This window comes from Trichoplusia ni, chromosome 9 (assembly GCF_003590095.1).
Source record: "Trichoplusia ni isolate ovarian cell line Hi5 chromosome 9, tn1, whole genome shotgun sequence".
In the NCBI taxonomy this organism is placed as follows: domain Eukaryota; kingdom Metazoa; phylum Arthropoda; class Insecta; order Lepidoptera; family Noctuidae; genus Trichoplusia; species Trichoplusia ni.
Genome location: NC_039486.1, coordinates 7,650,929 through 7,670,993, shown reverse-complemented (window position 1 = coordinate 7,670,993; position 20,065 = coordinate 7,650,929). Strand labels below are relative to the sequence as shown.

The window sequence follows — 20,065 nt, the reverse complement described above, 5'->3', positions numbered from 1 at the left end:
GTTTTACTTGAACCCCCTTTTTAACATAAGGCATATCACCGCAGCAAATAAAGACATTTTTAATTAAGTTTAGGTGCTGCTTATAACTATTTCATTAACTTCAGGGATTACTACATAAGTTAAATGTATTTTAAATATTGTATCTATTTTACATAAACCAAATTATAAAACATCAGGGCAAATTACAAAGGAAAGCTGTTAAACTGACGGCATTCGCTTAAGTGTAGAATAATCCGAGAAAAAAAAGGATTTTATGTCAAATGCCATAAGCTGTTTAGGAAGGTATTTTTACTTCGTTACATTTTTTCGGATGTTTTCATGCTCAATTAAATTTTAGCTGCCGTTACGTGTAAATTGCCTAAAATAATCATAACTGAGAAATTTATCTCTGATAGTGAACGCTATATTTTTAAAGCAAACCTGTGTGCTTACTCCCGACAAAATCGACTTCTGTTTCTAACGAATTGAGATCGACTTGGTAATCTGAAACCGGATAACAGCTCCAATTCCTACATTGTCACGAGTTATACCTACGCTCGATCGACGGCTAACGACGCCGATTTTATTGAATCGCTAATCCATCTTATTTTAGTTCGGTAGTACATACCTCAGAACAGAATTAAGTAGAGTCTGAATCAAACAACCAGCGTCCCTATGCCGCTTTTTACAATTGCCGATGAATGAATGGAAATTGGATTAAATTGACAGTAGATATTCGTATTCGCCTTAGCATTTTGGCACACTATGTGCTTGTGTTGTAAAAATACTTGGAATAATACGAATAGCGCCAATTTAATCCAATTGCCATTCATTCATCGGCCATTGTAAAATAGCAGAATCGGGGCCCTGGACTATTTGGTACCTACTAAGTATTATATGTTTAAGTAGACGTGTAATGAATTAAAAGTACTGAGTTTGAAAATCGAATTGATTTTTATCTATTAGTAAGATTTTCTTTTGTACTATTTGGTATAGTTTGATTCCTTGCATTAATTGTTGGATTTGTTGGTATGGAGCTGGTGTTCTATCTGAAGAACCTATACTATGGGCTCGTGTCATAAATAGTTTATGTTAGTCATAAGTAATAATATTTCCTCAATAATCTTAATACCACCTATACATATAATACTTAATACAGGCAATAATATACGAATTTTAATAAAAAAATTGGTAGATTTGTAATCTTAAATTATTTAAGGCAGCTATAATATTTATGTTTCTAGCAACTTGCTTCACTTTTATCAATGTTTCATTCAGCGTTGTGGCACACAGATTTCTCTCGAGTAGGATGGATGGATGAGCAAACAATACAAGAAAGTGCTCTGTAGTGGAATCACATGGTCGACGTTATTTATCCTATTATTTGCCGTAAATATTGTTGCAAGCACTCCGAAATTTGAGATGGTTGAAGAGTTAAGAACATCTGTAGTAAAAAACCTTCTATTTGTTACTAGTAAGTTAATTTTGTCCTTTTAAGTAGCAACATGTTTTTTTTTTATAAATTAAAGCAAGTAACTTTACATACAGAAAAATAATATCTTAACTTTGTCTGATTTTTACAGGTTTTTTTAAACTAGTCAGAATAGAAAAACTCGTCGTACCGGAATTGGTAGACATTATTTCAAATGATGTAATACTGGATTGCCAATTTACAACGGTTGATGACAACTTTACTTTGCAATGGATATTCAACGATGGTGTAACACCGGTCTATGAATGGACTCCTTATTCAGAGCCAAAAGTCGCTGGTATATTGGATGAAAGACTTGATTTAACGTATCGAGTTTCGCGTAAGATCCTTTTATTGTTTTACTAGCTTTTCGCCCGCGGCTTCGCCCGCGTCGAGGTCGGTTATATCACGTTTCCAAGAGAACTCTTCAAAAGTCCAGGATAAAAACTATCCTATGTTCTTTCTCAAGGTCAACTCTATCTCTGTACCAAATTTCATTAAAATCAGTTCAGTGGTTTAGACGTGAAAGCGTAACAGACAGACAGACAGAGTTACTTTCGCATTTATAATATTAGTAGGGATGACTACCTATGTTACATTACGCAGGTAATCAATATTTTTTCCTTAATAAGTGTTATTTGTCTATCTAATAAGTCCTAAAGTACCTACACCTTTTGCCAGGGTTTTCGCGGGACGAACGCCGCGCGTTACGCATCACTAATTTGACATCCGAACTCAGTGGAGAATACACATGCATTGTATCAAATCATGGGACTGAAGTTCGCAAAACTAAAGCCATGCTGATTTATAGTAAGTTTTATTACTACTTCATTTTTATTTAAACTCATTTAAATGTCACGTAGAAACAAAAAGGATAAGGTTTTTGTCCTAAATGTACCTAGGTACAGTAGGTACGTACCCACTGCTTCCGCAAAGGCAGATAGAAAGAGACAAGTTTGCCAAAAAAATATTCTATTGCAAAAACCCGGTGGCACTAGAAGTAGACTGCTTTGAGGTTGAGAAATGGTTAGAGTGTTGGACAAGAGTTCACCGTTTACCTACAGTCGCCTTTGCTATACCTACTATTATGTTTTTATTTATACTTTATTGCACATACTTGTACACACGTAGTCAATATGTTCTTGGAAAGTTCATGTATATGCTATACCTACGCCTGACGGAAATACTTATCTACCCGGGACTTACCAGTATGGAATACTTGCTCATTTTGAAACTAGGTATAAGGTCTAACCGTTCAAACAAGCATGCACCGTTGTTCCTTCGTTTCCGTTTAGGGTCTCCCATTTCCATTTTGAGTCTCGGACCCAAGTAGGATCACTCTGCTGACGATGATATTTATTACTTTATTCCTTATTTTTTAGGTGTCGAACGTGACTTTCAGTTAACTGCAGAAAACCGTCCTAACTCCACTGTTATCTTCTTAACGTGTACGGCAAGAGGTGTATATCCGCGCCCAGATTTAACATTAGAATATAACAAGTAAGACATTTTCCTTTGTGTATAGAATATCTAACTATTCAATCATTTAAATTAAACCTGTCAAGTGCGAGTTGGACTCACGACTAGTTATTATATGTGTACCTAGTAGACGCAGAAATACATATTCATCTGTCTAGCTATCACAGTTCTTGAGGTAGGCACAGCCTGATGGCGGACGAACGGATGGGCAGACAGACGGACAGCGGACCCTCAGAAATAGAGTTCCTTTTCTTCCCTTTGAGAACGGAACCCTAAAAACTGAGCCGTTTTTTTTTAATATTTTTAGTGCAATGGTATCTGGGCAGCTTCAACGCGTAGTACGCAATGATGAAGGTCTATATGATGTCATGTGTTTCGCTTACGCTGATGTATATGCGGTGGGCATCAAATCTGTGGTTGCCTGTCGTTTGTTTCTACCACAAGCTGACTACACAGCAATAAAGAAGAAAATAATATTTAACGGTTTGTGTAGTTAATGGATAATAATGCATTTACGATATATTTTTGTAAGCAGATTTAACTAAGTTACCTACGTTAATTAGTAACTTTGTTTTTTTTTTTCAGGAGGAAACCAAAACTTCATTTCGAGCTGCAAGACGACTGCCATGTGTGTGTTAATTTCTTTGCTATATTTAATTATTTAGAAAATCAATGGCGTATGCTCGTTTATGTTACGTTTACGTTAAATAGCATAATCGGGGCCCTGAGACGTTTAATAAAACTATAGTACTTCGTAACAATAATTAGATATCTTTTATTAATAATTGAAATATTATAGACGGTCTTATAATATAAAGCTTAATAACATTAAAACTTAGGTAAATACATATTATATTTGGTATATTAATTACAAAATTAGTATCACATTAGCGTAGTATTACAGCGTCGCCCTCAGATGCGACAACAAGGCTGCAAGCATCACCACCCACGAACAGTGAACTCGTACACCGTCATCACCTGCAATATAATAATTTTTTATCAATTTACGTTCATATTTATTTAAATAATATCCAGGTTTAGGTGTGGTGTTTATCTATTAATAGCAGGTACTTCTAGTTCTAAGCTGTCGTTCACTCGAGAAAAATGGTGGGCGAAAGGGAACTTAAAATCGGTGTAGGTATAAGAACAGGGCCCCAATTCTGCTATTTACAATGGCCGTTGAATTAATGAAATTTGGCTTAAAATGACCATTTTCGTATTCTTTTAAGCATTTTTCTACACAATAATTGGATATTCAGTACGGGACAGTACACTCAAGATCAATACAATTAACTTCCAATTATTGTATTGGCAAAATGCTTAAGAGAATAGGAATAATTCAAATTTAATCCAATTGCCATTCATTCATCAGTCATTGTAAATAGCAGAATCGGGGCCCTGATGGAATTCTATATAGTGAGAAATATCGGTGGAGCCTATACAGAAAAATAATCTAATGATAACTCACAAGCTCAAACGTTGTCGGTCAGTGCACGTTGCTGATCATGAGAACAGGACTCATGATGAGCACCTGTCTAGCAGTGTAACAATTATCTGACTGATATTTTTTTTTCGACCAAGCCGATCGAATCATAACAATAAGGTTTCTTATCGCAATGCAAGTGTATAAAATTATTTTTAATGGTTTTCTTGAGCCAGGTTCAGAATGACGTCAAGAAAACGGTTTTTATACCGTTTTGTTGTGTTATGTTAGTTAAAACGCTCACAAATAAATAGATAGTAGTTAGTAATTGTCACATCCTATAACTCTCACTAAAGATACAATTAGAGCCACACAAACGGGTAAATACTCAAATAACTCTATTTCAAGTGCCACACCATTTACATCATTCTAAAAAAAATCATACTTTAAACAATAAACAAAAACATATATTCCGGCCTCATTGAGAACTTTCCCCTTTTTGGAGTCGGTTAAAAATACTGGTGTCGACCGACCTGGCTTGTATTCTAAGACTTGATAACAGTCTAACGAGAGGTGAAGTTCACTTGAACATGAGTTTCGTTTGAGAATTCGGAGTAACCGTCGTAAACTATTTTTTTTAATAATAATAGGGAATATTGGTATGAGCTAATTGAATCTTTTATAATTCTAAATTAAGTTTCTTAAGTCAAACTACATATATCCAATATTCCATATAAAATGGTTAGACAGTTACATAAAAGGTGCATGGACGTGGCCAGGAACTTCTGATGGGTAAAATATAAAAATAAAATGAGATATTTACATAACATAATACTTAAATAAAATATTGAAAATACTGAAAATCACAAAAATATAATAAATTTCACATTAGAAAATAGATTATAATTGTTGAGAAGTATATTTTCTGTTAGATACAATAAAAAAATGTTGGAAAAAAGATTCGTGTAAAAGAGTGTATCTGTAGAATGCTGTTTCACGTGTTCCAAGTTTCTCTATGACTTACTGGGGTTTTCCAAAGACTCAGGCGTAGTCTCTGGCTCGCTCGCATCCTCGGGCACCTCGGTGGTGAGCGGCAAGGCGCCTGGCGTCGACCATCACCAACAACCAACGTTAGTACACAGAGAACACACAGTGACACACACTATATCTACTATTTAATACCCATTTATTAGCAAACAACAAATCGCTCTTACATAGAACGTTCAAATACCTACCAAAATTGTAAGCTGATAAGAATTCATTTTTAAATGCCTATTTTATTAAAGTTTTTATTTGGTCGCTGCTAATTCTAAACAGCAACAGCTATTTATTAAAAAATCTTTGATTTTTTTCAACGTCAAGTATAGTGAAAAATTTTTGTCGGTCACTGGTGGGTGGTGACCCACGCAGCTTTTAGAAGTTTATAATTAAGTATTGGTCTACAATGGTGTTTATTTATTTATGGACCATCGCATGTACAACACACGTTATAAATCACAGAGAATATCAGTTCTGTGTACTCCTTCAAATTTCACCATTTACTTAGGATAATGTAATCGCAGCTTAATGTTAAGGCTTTGTTTAAAACTGTAAGAAAAATTAATCCCAATGCCATTCGCAGCTCAAATAATTACAGTAACAGAGTGTAAAGACGTTCAAAAGCCAACATCTGTGTGCCATAAAGCGATTTGGTGCAGTCAATTTCGTATTTGCAACCATCTGAACAATATATCAGACCTCAGATTATAATTATGGAAACAAGCTTTTTGTTTGTATCGTCTGAGGTCAGAACCATGCATGTTCAGGTTTTGAAGAATAGTGCTTAAAACAAATAGACATTACGCGTGTTTAGTTCCTAAACATTGTATATTATACCTGCTGGTGTGTATGTCTCTACATCTTCATATGGCGGATGTTCCAGAGTTACGTAGAACATTTCACAACGTATTTCAGAGATTTCTGTGTTGCTCGCACTCACAGTGGTATTGGCAGATATTGTGTAGAATCCGTCCTGATTGCTGTCTTCCACGGTTTTGGTTATATTGACTTTGTTGCTACAAATACAAGATTGATGTTGTGTTAAAACATTTTTCTATTATGAATAATGGAAATGGTAAAGGGACTGCCTAAAATAGGAGGGGGAATCAAAGAATAGTGTGATTTAATACAATTTGGAATGAGTACTTTTTTACCTGGGCTTGCCCTTATTTTATAAGGTTTAGTACCTTATAAAATGTGGGTTATATGAAAGCAGCATTGTGATAAATGATCAATGGTAAAATAATTTTAATCTCCTAAGGGTTACTTTTACCATAACATACCCTTGAAGACTTATCGTCATATCAGGCAAAGGCGCTACACCTTCAGCCGAACATTCTATGAATAATTGGTCACCATCATCGTCATCATCACCATCATCGTCATCGTTTTCATCACTTGTATTTTCATCTTCAACCAAAGTGTAATTTACTTCTGGACCTGTACCCATTGCTGAAAAGATAAACTTATTAATTAGCTATTGTTCCAATGCGTAAAATAGAAATAACCTAAATTGTATCCTGATCGTATTACACGAAATAAGTAACCATTTCTCTTCTGTGTTATGTTATGTAGTATGGTTACCGGCACGGATCTTGAGCGCTGACCTTCACCTGCGCAGAAGTGATTTTTTGGGTCCCTTTTGCGGTATGAAGTGAGGTGCGGGGCGGATAAAGTGCAGTGATTGGCCCGCAGCCCCTCGCGTCATAGCCGTCACTCGTGATTGGTTGAAATTCGTTCTTTGCTGCAGTTGCATGCGCCGCAAGAAGACGAGTACGTGCAATTCATTGGCGTTTTATTTTACGATGCGCAAAGCGATCCCCACTCTTCCGCCAAGCGCTCAAGATCCGTGCCGGTAACTATACACTAAACATACTGCATGCAATAGTTTCTAGAGAATGCACTATTCATATGCGTAGGTATTCTGAAATATAGATACTGCTGGCCTTTGAATGCCGCGTAGGACACTGATGACTGATGAACGAAATCGACAATCCTTATTGTTCAGAGATTAATTTGTTGTGATTTATAGCTATAACTTATAGCGATTATACAAGCAAGTATTTTATCATGGGTCTCTTTGTGCTTGTGACTTGAAAGTATCTGAAATCCTCCATTCAAAAGCATTAAATTCCTCAGCGCGAGAGTCACTATTAAAAACAAAAAGCGTTGATAAACATCAAACTTCTATAATAAATAAATACTCACTGAAAACAACCAACGTGTCATGTTTGCGTATTTCCTCGATGTTATTGACCTCACACTCGTAGGTGCCCGAATCCACAGGGTTGACATCTAGCAACACTATTGTGTCGTTATCCTTTATTTCTAAAACAGAAGTCGGTGGATACAAATTAACTACTTTAAATCACCGGACTTACAAAAAAATTACGATAAGTTTTCATAGTTAAATGAGTTTGTATGCAGTTTTAATTTTCATAGGTCGTTTTCGGTATATTTCGTAAGAAAATCAAATACTAGTGTGTGTTTAAAGTCATCAAAGCGATGAGCTTCAAGTGACAATAAAATAATTTATATATGCTAAACTGACAGTAAATCGGTCTATGAGATTATAAAATTTTCACAAATAATCCGCTGAACAAATTTTGATGGAATTTAGCAGTAAACGAGCATGACCGTAAGGTGTTATTAAGTTGTTACCTTTTTCGTCAAAATAGACGTGGTTTTTTAATTTGTTTGTAAATGTCAGGTACCAACCTATTTTGCTGGCATTGCTGCGGTGTATTGATTCGGCGGCGTGTCCAGCTATGCGTTGATAGATTTGTTTTCTGTCGTCACTTGAGGACGAGTCTGGCGTCCACCACCACTTGACGTACAGATCCGCTTCAGTTTCTCCTTCCCCCAATTCATATTGACATATTAACTCAGCAGAATACCCAACTTCCACCTTATTAGGAACCGCGAATTCTTTTATTGAAAATTGTAGGCTGCCTGTAATTTAATTTACATCTATAACTTTATTTCCTTGTTTCGTAGTTTTCTGAGCCTCAGCCCGTCCTTCATACAAGAATTTTCCGGGAATCATAAATCCGTTAATAACACCCGTGTTTAACGGTACTATGCTATAAATATTTGTGCCAGTGTTACGTTGCATTGATTTCTTATACAATTAATGACATTTACGTCTTGGTTTACTATATAACTCAAAATGAACATTTTGTTTACAATAGTTAATTATTATTCTTTATCTATTGCCAAAGTCCTGGGCTTCTAATTAGACTGGCATCTAACTGTCAGTCTCTTTAACAATACGTAAATTTTCCGGATTTAGTGAGTGAGCTTTAAAGGTTTTAACCGGCTTCAGCAAAATACTATTATTACAAGGACTTAGGTACCTGCTAGAAGTCACCTTATACTAACAACCCATGTTAGGTTGTTAGTATTGTATTGACGACTAGAAATGGTATTCCTAATAAACTGATTCATCAAGGTCGATGTTCCACTTACACTGACTCGGTAGAGATCTGCATACTTATCTAGGTACTAACAACAATTTCAAGTTTGTTCAGATACTATGGTTCCTGCTGCTGAGCAAAGGGCTCATTGAAGTCCTAATTAATGAAAACGTTTTATTTAAAATAGTGGTAAAGGTTGTAAGTCAGCCATCTTAATAGAATCGTAAACATTATTTACGTTTTGGTTTGTTCATGTTTTGGCTAGTGTTCAGAGCGTCTACTGTAGGTAATGGTCTCCTTGTTGTTAAGAGCGAAGGAATTGAAATTGACGGGCAATAGCAAGATTACTATCATTATCGTCCTGTCCACCTGCGGAACTACTAGGGTGGGCAGTAAATCTGAATTAGTTAAGATTTATGATGACAATTATGACAAAGACTTAGATATTTTTAGAAGTTATCGCATGTGGTAAAATAAATAGATATTTGAAACAAACATATATCATTTTTTTCTGTAAAATGTATAACTTAACAAATTTTATGCCTAGTTTTATAAAAGTGATGATTCAAACACATCTAAACATAATGCTCGTGTCGATGCCGTTGCACTTAACGTGAGTGCGGGCAACGCACTTCCGTATGTAACACCTCAATAGGGTGGATCCTTTATAGAGTTTATAAAACGTTTGAGTTCTCAAACGTTTCGCTATGAAGAATCTATGTATAATTTGTTATAGGAAATTAGGTCATATCCCAATGAATAAGCGACTATCTTGGCTAACCTTGAGGCGGTCCGGGAATGTTAAAAATACCACCGCGATCAGAGCGCACGCGGTGTGGGTCGGCGTTATTTGAACTATTCCATATCATACCTACTACTAGATCACCAATCAGTGGAGGAACCGCATCGGTTCTTGCAATCACTGTCACTGAGATATCCTTAACAGGATTCATGTGCCTACACATGAAGTAGGTTCTTATATATAACAGGTCCCCATATAATAAATCTTATAGGAAATAGATATCATCCAAATGATACATGAGTGGGTACAGAACTCACAAAGGCAAATTGCATACAAAAGTTTGTCTTCCTGTGGTGTTATGATTGAATGAGTCATGTGAAATAGAACAGGGATTCAAACATCCTATTGTACGCGTTGGGGAGTCGCGTACCTTTACTTGCAGATAAATGGCTCCAGCGTCTGTTGAGTGTACTTTACCTATCTACTATACACACCTAAATAGTGAGTGTAAGAGTGACTAGATATAATAAAAGAAGCAGATAAATAAAAAAAATTAGCCCTTATTGATATTTTTATATCACCGTTTACGTTTTCAATTTAGGTTTTCAATTTTTCATTCAAACTATATTATCAGGTCTAGTGCCGAATGATACCTGGATGCGAATATTAGTAAATAACAAAAAATACTGGCACTACAAAAATATTCCGGTAAACATTGTGTAAGATCACTGTTTGAATTTCATGTCATCGACGCAGAAAATAATAAGGCACGAAAAAGACACAGGGCTGGATTCAGAGGCGTAGAAGACGTGTAGAGAGGATCGGGATAACGCACCTGCGGCAAAGCACAGGAGTAAGCAAGCCGCGCGCAGGAGCGGCGTGCTTGAAGCGGACATCGCGTGCGAGCGACGCGCGGCAGACGCGACTGACTGCCGCACGCCGCAAGCCGCGACCCGCCCGCCCTTCGCATCATCAATTGGCCTTGAATCAGCGCGAGGTAACCACTAAATTGTTATGAATAATACTTGTAGGTCGATGAGAAGAAGCAACACGCAGGACCCCATTCAAGTCATTGTTGCCTTGTCACAGCTTCATCAGGCAAGCGAATCTCTCATAAATTAGTGTAAATAATCAACATTTTTGAATGGACGTAAAAGTCATGATTTAACATAAGGACAAATTATGTACATCAGCTACTTACTTACATTAAATGCTAGAAAACATCTCTCTTTTGTTAACTTTATGCAGTAAGCCTGTGGCAGGCTTTAACTCGTCTATGGTACCCGCGAGTCTTACCTACCTGAGGTTAAAATGACAACCCAGAGCCATGACACAGCTTTAAAAATATCTATAATATACGACATCATTGGAAACTGGCTATAAGAAACAATAATGTTTAAAGATCTACCTGTTTAATTTCGTTTCGGATGTGGTTGTTTGCCTTTATGAGCCCATTTGAGTATTTTAAGATCAAGTCGCAAATCAAATCTTTTGAACGATGATTGTACTATGTGTGTGGTTACGTGTAAACAACGACATAGTTAGGTACTAAGAAACCGTAGTAGGAAAGATTAAATCAGCTACAGTCCTACAACTGTTATTGCATTAGTAGAATAAGCTTACACCAGGAAGCGTGGATTAGATTATAAATGCGTATGCGTAAAGTATGTACGTCGTATTGTGGTCGGGTATGTATCTAATAATGAAATAAAACTAGAAATTAAACAAAAATATATGCATATATTTTAAATACTGATTAATATATGGATATAAATAAAATTATTACATTCTTATAATATAAGTGTCACCCCGACCTAGTTAGCGCTAACGGACTCAGGCTATCATACTGATTAAAGTCCACAGTCTCCTGTTGGCTATTGGAGTTTTTATGAATAGAAATAACTGACATCATACGCTTGCTTTTACCAGATGTGAAAGTTAAATGTTGGAACTTTGGTATTCGTAATGAGGCCTTAAAGATTTTTTACAAGTTAGCCATCAATCAGGGCCTTTAGGGCCTGACACATTTAGGGCCTGTTTTACCACCGCCTCATAAGTTCCCGTTAAATTACTTAACAGGTTTTTTCATACAAATAATGTAAAAAAAATATATTTCTCTGCCAGATAGGTAGCGGCTAATCAGTGATTGTGAAACAGGCGCTTAGAGGTTAAAATGTGCGAGTAATCGTTCGTTGAATGTGATGTGCTTGAAGAGCGAGGGGTGTGAGTTGGCGCGCGGCGGCGGGCGCGAGGCGAGCGCGATGGCCACCGTGTCGCGGAGCCGCGCCCGCGGCACGTCCCCGCGCAGCCACACCAGCCGCCACAGCTGCTCCTCCGACATGTCCGGACACTTCGCCACCACGCTGTGCAAGTCCAGCGATAGCATCTCGATGTCTTGGCAACGTAACACCTACATATTATACTTTATTACTAAACTCTCCATTTGTGAGCTAACACTTCTTTTTTTTGCATGTTATCAAATATTATGGTATCACTTAGGTACATATATATATCTATATTATAGGAAGGTTTGCAATTTTGTAAGGTATTGAAGTGTGTCTTCTATTACGATTAAAGGACTACTACATATAGGCTGTTTGCTTTAACGATCGAAGTACATTAGTTAATGTTACTCACCTCTGCCAACATGCTAATGACTTCGAATGGATAGTCTACGTTGACGCCCTCGGCTGCAATCTTTCTAAAGAAGGACCTTATTTGATTTGCCTCCTTCACTATTTTAGTTGCAGCTAGCTGAGCTTCTTCAACATTCTTAAATGTAACTTTCTTGGATAACATAGCCGTTATATATTTCTTGTAGACGAGATTTTGCGCTTCATTAATTACATACTCAAAATTTTTATCCCTCAAATGGTTGTAATCTTGAAAATAGTCGTCGAGTGTGATGCATATAGTATCCACTGGTATAGTGGAGGGTAGCCACTTCGCAGTAAATAAGTCTTCAAAGTGCACCTCTAGGTCAAGGAATGCTTCCTCAAGGAGGAATTGTGCTGCTTCGTCTCTCAAGCTCTAAAGGAAAATAAAACAATTTTAATCAAAGTAAATTACACCCTCCTTTTAAGGAGGAAACAGCTTTAACTATAGCCGTATACTGGAGAAGCATGCATTAGCAGGGTCCTCATAGATTTGAAGAAAAAAAAACTTAATAGAATTCTCAATAGGTAAATTAGTAACTTAAACATTTTATATGATACTAGCTGTCCCAGCAAACGTTGTTTTGCCATAGTGCAGAAATTATGTTATAAACGTATGAAAAAAAAAAATCTTGATACTTAAGATGTAGACAAGATTCCATAAGAATCGGAAGAGCCGATTCGGAGGAGTTCAATTTCGTTCACAGTGACACGAGGATTTTATATATAAGATTATTCGGACACGAGTGGCAAGTATATTAACACGGAATATTTGGCATTGATTAAAAAACAATGAACTAATAAATATAATTTAAGAACATGATGAACACATACGCATGCATGTACACCGTTTGCGTTAAAACTTTGTGATAAGGGAACATTATGACAGCGATAGAAATACAGCTCGATTGAGTATGAATAAAATTATGGAGTGAAAGTAATTAAGAGGACACAATTAATCACTTTTTAAATTATAACATTATGTACAAAAGAAAATCCATCACAAAAATACATTTACAACACAACTCTCGACCTGGAAGGAAGTGAAAAGCAACGTCCAATTTAGAGTTAGTTGCAATAACCTTGACACTATCGAACAACGGAGGATTTCCCAACCACTGCTAGCGTCTAGTATATAAAATCATTGTAGCCGATGGATCAATATCATTCATTGTACAAGAGCAACAACAAGACTCATTATGAGAAGAACTCTTCTTGTGGCACTTGGCCTCATGGCCATTGCTGCTCTCTGTTCCGCAAGGGAAATCCGAGAGAAGAGAGCCGCCGACCTCGAGGCCGCAGCCTCGCACGGTCACAAATGGGACAAAGGTGGCGGACATGAACATCATGGGCACCACCACCATGAACATGGTGAAAAAGGGCACAAAGGTCACAAGGGCCACCATGAACATCACCACGGCAAAAAAGGACACCACCACCACGAGGGACACAAGGGCCATCACGGCGAACATGGTGGACACAAGAAACACCATCACCATGACGAGGGCTACCATCATCATCACCATCACGGTGAGAAGGGCGACCACGGGCACGGACACGAGGAGCACGGACACTGGCACAAGGGCCACGACACTAAGGACACCACGGAGTCGAGAAACACGACGAGTTCAAGAAGGACAAGCACTTCCACGACCACCACGGAGAGAAAGGCCACCACGAGCACCACGGCGGGCACCACCACGAGGGCGGCTACAAGAAGGGCGGTCACTTCCACAAGGGACACAAGCATGGCGGACACCACGAACACCACCACGGCAAGAAAGGACATCATGAGAAGGGAGGCCACCACCACCACCACAAGGGCCACCACGGTGAGGGAGGCCACCACGAGCACTGGCATGACCATCATGAACACGGCAAGAAGGGAGGACACGAGGACCACAAGCACTGGGGTCATAAGAAGGGCCATTAAGCTGTTACTAAATGTACCTGAATTGTTATTTGTTGATTTGTTCCTAAGGAGAGGTTTTGTTTCGCTCTTGAACCAAAGAATTAAATTTTTTACAAAATAACGATATATTTATTTTTCTAATTGACCAAAACAATGTACGAAGTTGGAGCAAAGTTTTACATTGAAAAAAGTCGATCACTTTTTTAACAGTGATGATTATAATTGAACTACAACTAGTATAATATAATACCTCTGGCTGGGTTATGGCCTCTTCTGACTCACGATTACTACATGACCAAGAAATTTTATTTGAAAACAGATTTCTTGCTCATTTTTATCACCTCGAGTCCGGATTTTCTTAGGATAAAATATTGCATACCTATTAAGCTGTAATATGACAATCAGACTAACCTGGAAAGTGTTAAGCATTTTGTCGAACTTGGCTTCGGCAGGCGGGTCGTGCCGGCCGGGCGGCCAGTGCCGCGCCTGTGTCTGCTGCGCCAGCCGTACCATCTGCTCGCTGTTGTTCACGATAGTGATCATGTGGTGCGTGAAGTACGCCACGCGGAACGGTCCGCGAAGTGAGCGTTCTATTGTAAATTAAGATCTTTATTTAACACAAAATAAATTACGTTTTTATGTGGGTGGAATTGTCATAAGGGTCGGTAATTGAATCTTAACTAAAAATGTAACTAAAATCATTTCACCTTGAATTGTATGACTCCTTCTCTGTACATGTTTCCATAGCGTGTTACTTGGTCTATACTTAGTAATAGAGCCTTGAATGTTATATCTTTGCTGATAGTTTCGGTAACCTGATTAAAAAAAAACAAAACTGTCAACCTTTACAAAACTGTCAAATTTCAAAATGATTGCTCAGCATTTGATGAATTAATAATTAGTATAAATAACTAGCCTGTAAGTTCTGGTCGATCATCTGGAATATGATGACGGGTGCGTGTGTGAGGTAGGCGTTTGAATGAGGCTCAACATCGGGAGCCCGTTGCCCCGCCCATTCCGCGCGCTCGGATTCTAAAGTTTTCTCCATCCACTCCATGTAGTTAGATTCCATTTTCTAAAAATTAAAGGTCGTATTTAAGGTTATACAACTATAACCATATCCTGAATAAAGAACCTTTTTAAAATAATAACACTAATTTAAATTATAACGTACCTGCAAATATTCATCCTGCAGTTTTTGCATAGTTTCTTTGCTAAGTAAAGGTGGTAAGGTCGACACATCAATATTCAGTTCTGTGCTACCCATTAACTCATGTTTTGGATAAGTGTTTAGTATCCACGATAATAATGTAACATATTCATTTCCTTCTATTCCATTAGTAACTACATCTTGCAGCTGCAATATCAACAAACAGAAAAATAAGACCTGGAATTAGTTGAAAAATAAATGTATATTGTGTTCTATTTTTTATACTTACACTAGCCGACAAACAAATATGGTACATATTAACATATTTGTTAACAATATCGTAATGCGGCGGAAAACAAGGAACGCACAATGTTTTGACAACTCTAAGATCTTCTAAAATAAGCTGTCTCGTAAGTTCCAAGTATCTGACCAGCCACAGTTTATTGTCCTCTCTCTCGTCAACGCGAGTGCCTTCTATTCGCTGGGCGACGGCACATTCCAGTACTTCAAAAGCTTTCGCTCTCCAGTTTTTAGGTCGGCCAGGAGGCATAAAACCTGTTTGACTTTGTTGCTGTAAAGTAAAACAGAACAGATTTTCGCGATACTAATACAAAGGGTTGAAGACTTTTTTCATTGTCCTTCAGAAATTATGTTACTATGTATTTTTTCTTGTGTCCCGCAAAGTAAATAATATCTAAGTGTCACGTGTGAATGCTATTTCGCAGAGAACGGTATTCAAGCGTGACGTCACTACTAGGTATTAATTATGCTTACTCGCTACGTCACAATTCCTCCAATGTTTGAAACTTTTAAAGGGTAAAGGCAAAATATACGTGACCAATTCGCATTTTTGCATTTATTAAATTACAAGGATATCTGTGTAGTAAATCGTTATTCAGAAACTAAGATAATCAGACAGTTTTAAATTATGAATCTGATGAACAAAAGAGATTTTTACTGTTTAAAATATACTGGATATCTATGATACTCATATGATACTCATAGATATCCAGTATATTTTAAACAGTATTAAAATGGTTTTTACAATATATAAAATAATGAGAGAGAAATTTTTACCTGCAATGCCATCTGATCTCGTTTTTCTTCTCTCTCGATAATCCTCAATGCTGTTACTATAACAGTTGGTTCTTTACGGACAGTGTTTAAAGTTCTTGCAAGGATAAGTTTGATCTGTTTCTCAAGGAGGTTTGACACCATCTCTACATCTTCAAAATATGCCTTGAGCATTATTTTATCATGTGATGACTGATTAGGCAACCTATGCAGCTCATACAACAAATCATCTCTAGAGTTCTCCAAGTCATTTAGACACTGAAACATAATAATTAAGGAGGTTTTTTTTTTCTTTTGACTAAATGTGAAATGATTAAGAACCTGTAAATCCTGTGACTCTCATCAGTTGCATCAAACACTTATCAGATAGAAATATTTAATACTAATCTTTAAAAATTGAGAAAGTTAAAACTTTTACAAGGAATTATTCTGTTATATAGGGTTTTTACATAACTTCAACCTTTGGCACAACACATGCATAAAAGTGATAACTTCTCCCAGTTTTTGTAACATTTCTTAAGTGAAGCTGTGGCAAAAGGTTGTCTATATATAGATCTAATTACTAAATAATTTATTTGAATTTGTAAAGATAACTTTTATCAACAGCTACACTTACTTGATGTGCATGCAGCAGTTTGCCTTCTCCAATCCATTGTTTTGTTTTAGCAACACTTTCTGGTACTGTGAATATATGTTTCAGACTGTCCATAGCAGTAACATATTGTGAATGACGAGAATCTTCTTCCCTCACTGCTTGCAGAGATGCCACAAGAGGGGGCACACTTTTTAATAATTCTTCTAATTCATCCATTCTGTTTACATCACAATTTATACATACATATTTATATTTAAGCAAGGTTCAAGTCTCTGGTTCAAATTAGTAGGAGATTGACAATAATATAATAATATTCTTATTTATAATGTGGAAATAAATAGAAAAAAATGTTTAACATCATGGAATAAAGGTGGATTATAATATCTATAAATTAGAACTTGTTATTCTTCTTATAATATAAGAAGAACTTTTCAATAATGGGAGGTTCAGTTATTACTTATTTCAATTTTTAATAATATCTTCATACAGCCTATATGTAATATAACTACACAGTGATACTTACTTGAGGCTTACTTGTTGAACATCTTCCAAACATTCTTGTAGTTGCTTCAATCCAACACTGACTCCATCTAGTTTGCCCTGAACTGCTGACTTCAGTTGAGCCTCAATAGAAGCCTTTTTATGTGTAATTCTTTTCTTATAGTGTTCAACCTTAAATTAGTTTTTTTTTAATGTTATTGTTGATTGATGGGCATCAGTAAACCAAGTTTTGGATCAATTGTGTCACAACAATAATAAGACATACACAATCAATGATGCTTTCTAGAGATACTCAGACAAAAAGTAGGATTTTACCAAAACTTTACTGAGTGGTTACGCAGTTACGCCTCCTGGACGATGGCTTTTATTTAATGTTGGCATTAATAATCATAATCTAAAAAGGGTCTATGATAAATTTATTTCTCAGATATGTCTTGGGTTTTACCTTTTCTAGCTGTCCTGGTCTCTGCATCATGTTCATTACCATCTTCTCCGCTGCAGCTTTCGCCTCTTCTTCTATTTCTTCCATCGTACTCATTTTTATTATCTTTATTTAACGTACAAGTTAGGCTAGGGTTTACTTGACGAGAATATCTAAATGAAATAGAAAGTATACGCCATCCAAGACAAAAACACTATCTAGTCTACGAATTTACTGGAACTTTGTTGACAAAATTGATGACCAATTCAAGGTTCAAGCTAAAAAAATGATATTTTATTTGACAGTTAATACAATACAAGTGACATGATCGCCAGAATAGACAGATGATGACCATCTGTCACTACGTCCCAAAAAGCAAGAAAGCAATTTTAAGGTGAGATATCTGATTTCTGAGGGAATCGTAAACGAAAAAATACATGTCTCGATTTAACACCGAAACTAATTAAGCTAATTTTTAAATGTTTCAACGCAAAGTCTAGCGCTGACACCTATTTCTTTACCCTGAAAAAAAAATGTACTGAGTTGTTTCGACTCCATAGGACTCCATAGTTTAGTAGCCTCCATCCTCCATCCATACATCGTAATGAAATGTCAATGTTTCTTGTAATGTCAACAATGTGACCTGGCCGATGACATGTCAGGTGTAAACTGAATGTTGTCCAATAGTTTAGATTTAAACTTTTTCTTTTGGAATGTGATTTAATTATTTATTATTTTGTGATTGGATCGATTAACTTCTCTTTAATTTATATTGCCGATCACACAAAATGTTTGAAATAATCATACTGCTTATATTGTCGGCTGTAGCCTATTTCATTACCGCTGAATTAATACCGAACCTCTCAGATCTGTTTATAAAAGCCGGTTTATTTGGAATAGATTTGTGCAAACAAATAAGAAAAAAGTGTAAGTACGATATTTAAGTACACTGGCGTTTCTAACCTTGTTTGAAAAAATTGTGTATACTTAATCTCTTCTTTTTCTTCCACCTTATTCCTTAACTATCACCAGCGCATGTCAGTTATTGAAGAAGAGATAAGAATATATCAGTTAGTGAAAGTGAAAAAATTTGAATATTTTCATTATGATTCCAGGCCGGAAGCAATAGGTGTTGTATCAGGCTGTGTCTTTTTAGTTACAAGTTTCATATTTATACCAATAGTGTTTGGTAATGGTTTGATGGACACACAAAATTTTCCTCATAATGAGGTAAGTTAAAATAATTATAAAACATACTTATGTTGTTAACTTTGAATTACCATTGTGATGGTTTTCAAAATAAATCCATCATGAGTAAAGCTTAAATTAACAAGAATAGAGTAGAACTTAAACTAGGTTTATTTTTTATATCTCCTTTTCATAAACTCGAATCCTACCTGACAAAATTTCCATGTGAAATTTGAATGTAATAATAACATTTTAAAGTGTAGTACATTAAAATAAATACAGTAATCACTGATTGGTAAGTGTTTTAGTGATGTTTTGTTTTTAGTTTGCAGAACTGTTAGCAGGGTTGCTGTCCATCTGTTGCATGCTTCTTCTGGGCTTTGCTGATGATGTCCTAGACTTGAGATGGAGATACAAGTTATTACTACCAACAATGGCATCACTGCCACTGCTGGTGGTATACTATGTAAATTTCAACTCCACTACTTTTGTTGTTCCTATACCCTTAAGACAATGGCTGGGAATTTCTGTTAACATAGGTATTTATAACCTATTTTATATATAACTATTTTTAATAAATTCCTTAAATACAATGGATATTCAATAAATAATTATCTTTTGTTCCAGGATTCCTTTACTACATTTACATGGAATGTTAGCAGTTTTCTGTACGAATGCAATTAATATTTTAGCGGGTATCAATGGACTGGAAGTGGGACAGTCAGTTGTTATAGCTTTATCAATAATTATCTTCGACATTATTGAATTAAGAGGAGACCAATATAAAGCACATACCTTTTCATTGCATATCATGATACCTTATTTGGCAACTACATTAGCATTGTTGAAGCATAATTGGTGAGCATTAGTGATAAATTTTGATACTATGATCTAAAAAGAAATAATGTTTTCCATTCAACTTTATAATTACTTTTCTTTTCAGGTACCCATCAAAAGTATTTGTTGGAGACACATTCTGCTATGTCTCTGGAATGACATTTGCTGTAGTAGCCATATTAAGT

The 20,065-nt window shown here is 36.2% G+C and overlaps 4 protein-coding genes and 1 pseudogene across 9 annotated transcripts in view; 3 read left to right on the top strand and 2 right to left on the bottom strand.

Annotated features, from left to right (window-relative positions):
* Positions 1-57: 57 nt before the first annotated feature.
* On the top strand, positions 58-10,388 carry LOC113497634. 5 transcript variants are annotated; one of them, XM_026877238.1, is made up of 7 exons: positions 58-1,453; positions 1,563-1,790; positions 2,132-2,260; positions 2,833-2,950; positions 3,237-3,412; positions 3,515-3,557; positions 10,305-10,388. In XM_026877238.1, exons 1-7 carry the CDS (start codon positions 1,297-1,299, stop codon positions 10,309-10,311), a joined length of 858 nt encoding a protein of 285 aa, XP_026733039.1. In that variant the 5' UTR covers positions 58-1,296; the 3' UTR covers positions 10,312-10,388. The 5 variants fall into 5 exon arrangements, 4 of the variants coding, with proteins under 4 accessions (XP_026733039.1, XP_026733041.1, XP_026733037.1 ...); XM_026877240.1 differs by lacking the exon at positions 3,237-3,412; XM_026877236.1 differs by lacking the exon at positions 10,305-10,388 and having other exon boundaries at positions 3,515-3,610.
* On the bottom strand, positions 3,681-10,665 carry LOC113497633. 2 transcript variants are annotated; one of them, XM_026877234.1, is made up of 7 exons: positions 10,384-10,665; positions 8,109-8,342; positions 7,599-7,718; positions 6,674-6,842; positions 6,228-6,406; positions 5,377-5,454; positions 3,681-3,907 (listed from the first exon to the last, which is right to left on the bottom strand). In XM_026877234.1, exons 1-7 carry the CDS (start codon positions 10,442-10,444, stop codon positions 3,828-3,830), a joined length of 921 nt encoding a protein of 306 aa, XP_026733035.1. In that variant the 5' UTR covers positions 10,445-10,665; the 3' UTR covers positions 3,681-3,827. The 2 variants fall into 2 exon arrangements, with proteins under 2 accessions (XP_026733035.1, XP_026733036.1); XM_026877235.1 differs by lacking the exon at positions 5,377-5,454 and having other exon boundaries at positions 10,384-10,663.
* Positions 10,666-11,269: 604 nt separating this feature from the next.
* Positions 11,270-18,086, bottom strand: LOC113497628 (exocyst complex component 3-like). The gene is given in 12 exon segments (XM_026877227.1): positions 11,270-11,958; positions 12,186-12,578; positions 14,526-14,683; positions 14,686-14,704; positions 14,822-14,929; positions 15,031-15,189; positions 15,289-15,471; positions 15,554-15,835; positions 16,342-16,596; positions 16,955-17,150; positions 17,457-17,605; positions 17,880-18,086. Coding segments are annotated over 12 exon segments (2,244 nt in total). The 5' UTR covers positions 17,973-18,086; the 3' UTR covers positions 11,270-11,709.
* Positions 12,586-14,235, top strand: LOC113497635 (annotated as a pseudogene).
* Positions 18,087-18,705: 619 nt separating the features above from the next.
* Positions 18,706-20,065, top strand: part of LOC113497416 (UDP-N-acetylglucosamine--dolichyl-phosphate N-acetylglucosaminephosphotransferase-like) — a gene marked incomplete at its 5' end in the record, with an annotated part of 2,813 nt that continues 1,453 nt past the window's right edge. Inside the window, 6 exon segments of the mRNA XM_026876963.1 lie at positions 18,706-18,782; positions 18,971-19,085; positions 19,369-19,582; positions 19,671-19,688; positions 19,691-19,901; positions 19,987-20,063. Of these exon segments, the coding sequence (XP_026732764.1) occupies positions 18,706-18,782; positions 18,971-19,085; positions 19,369-19,582; positions 19,671-19,688; positions 19,691-19,901; positions 19,987-20,063 (712 nt within the window).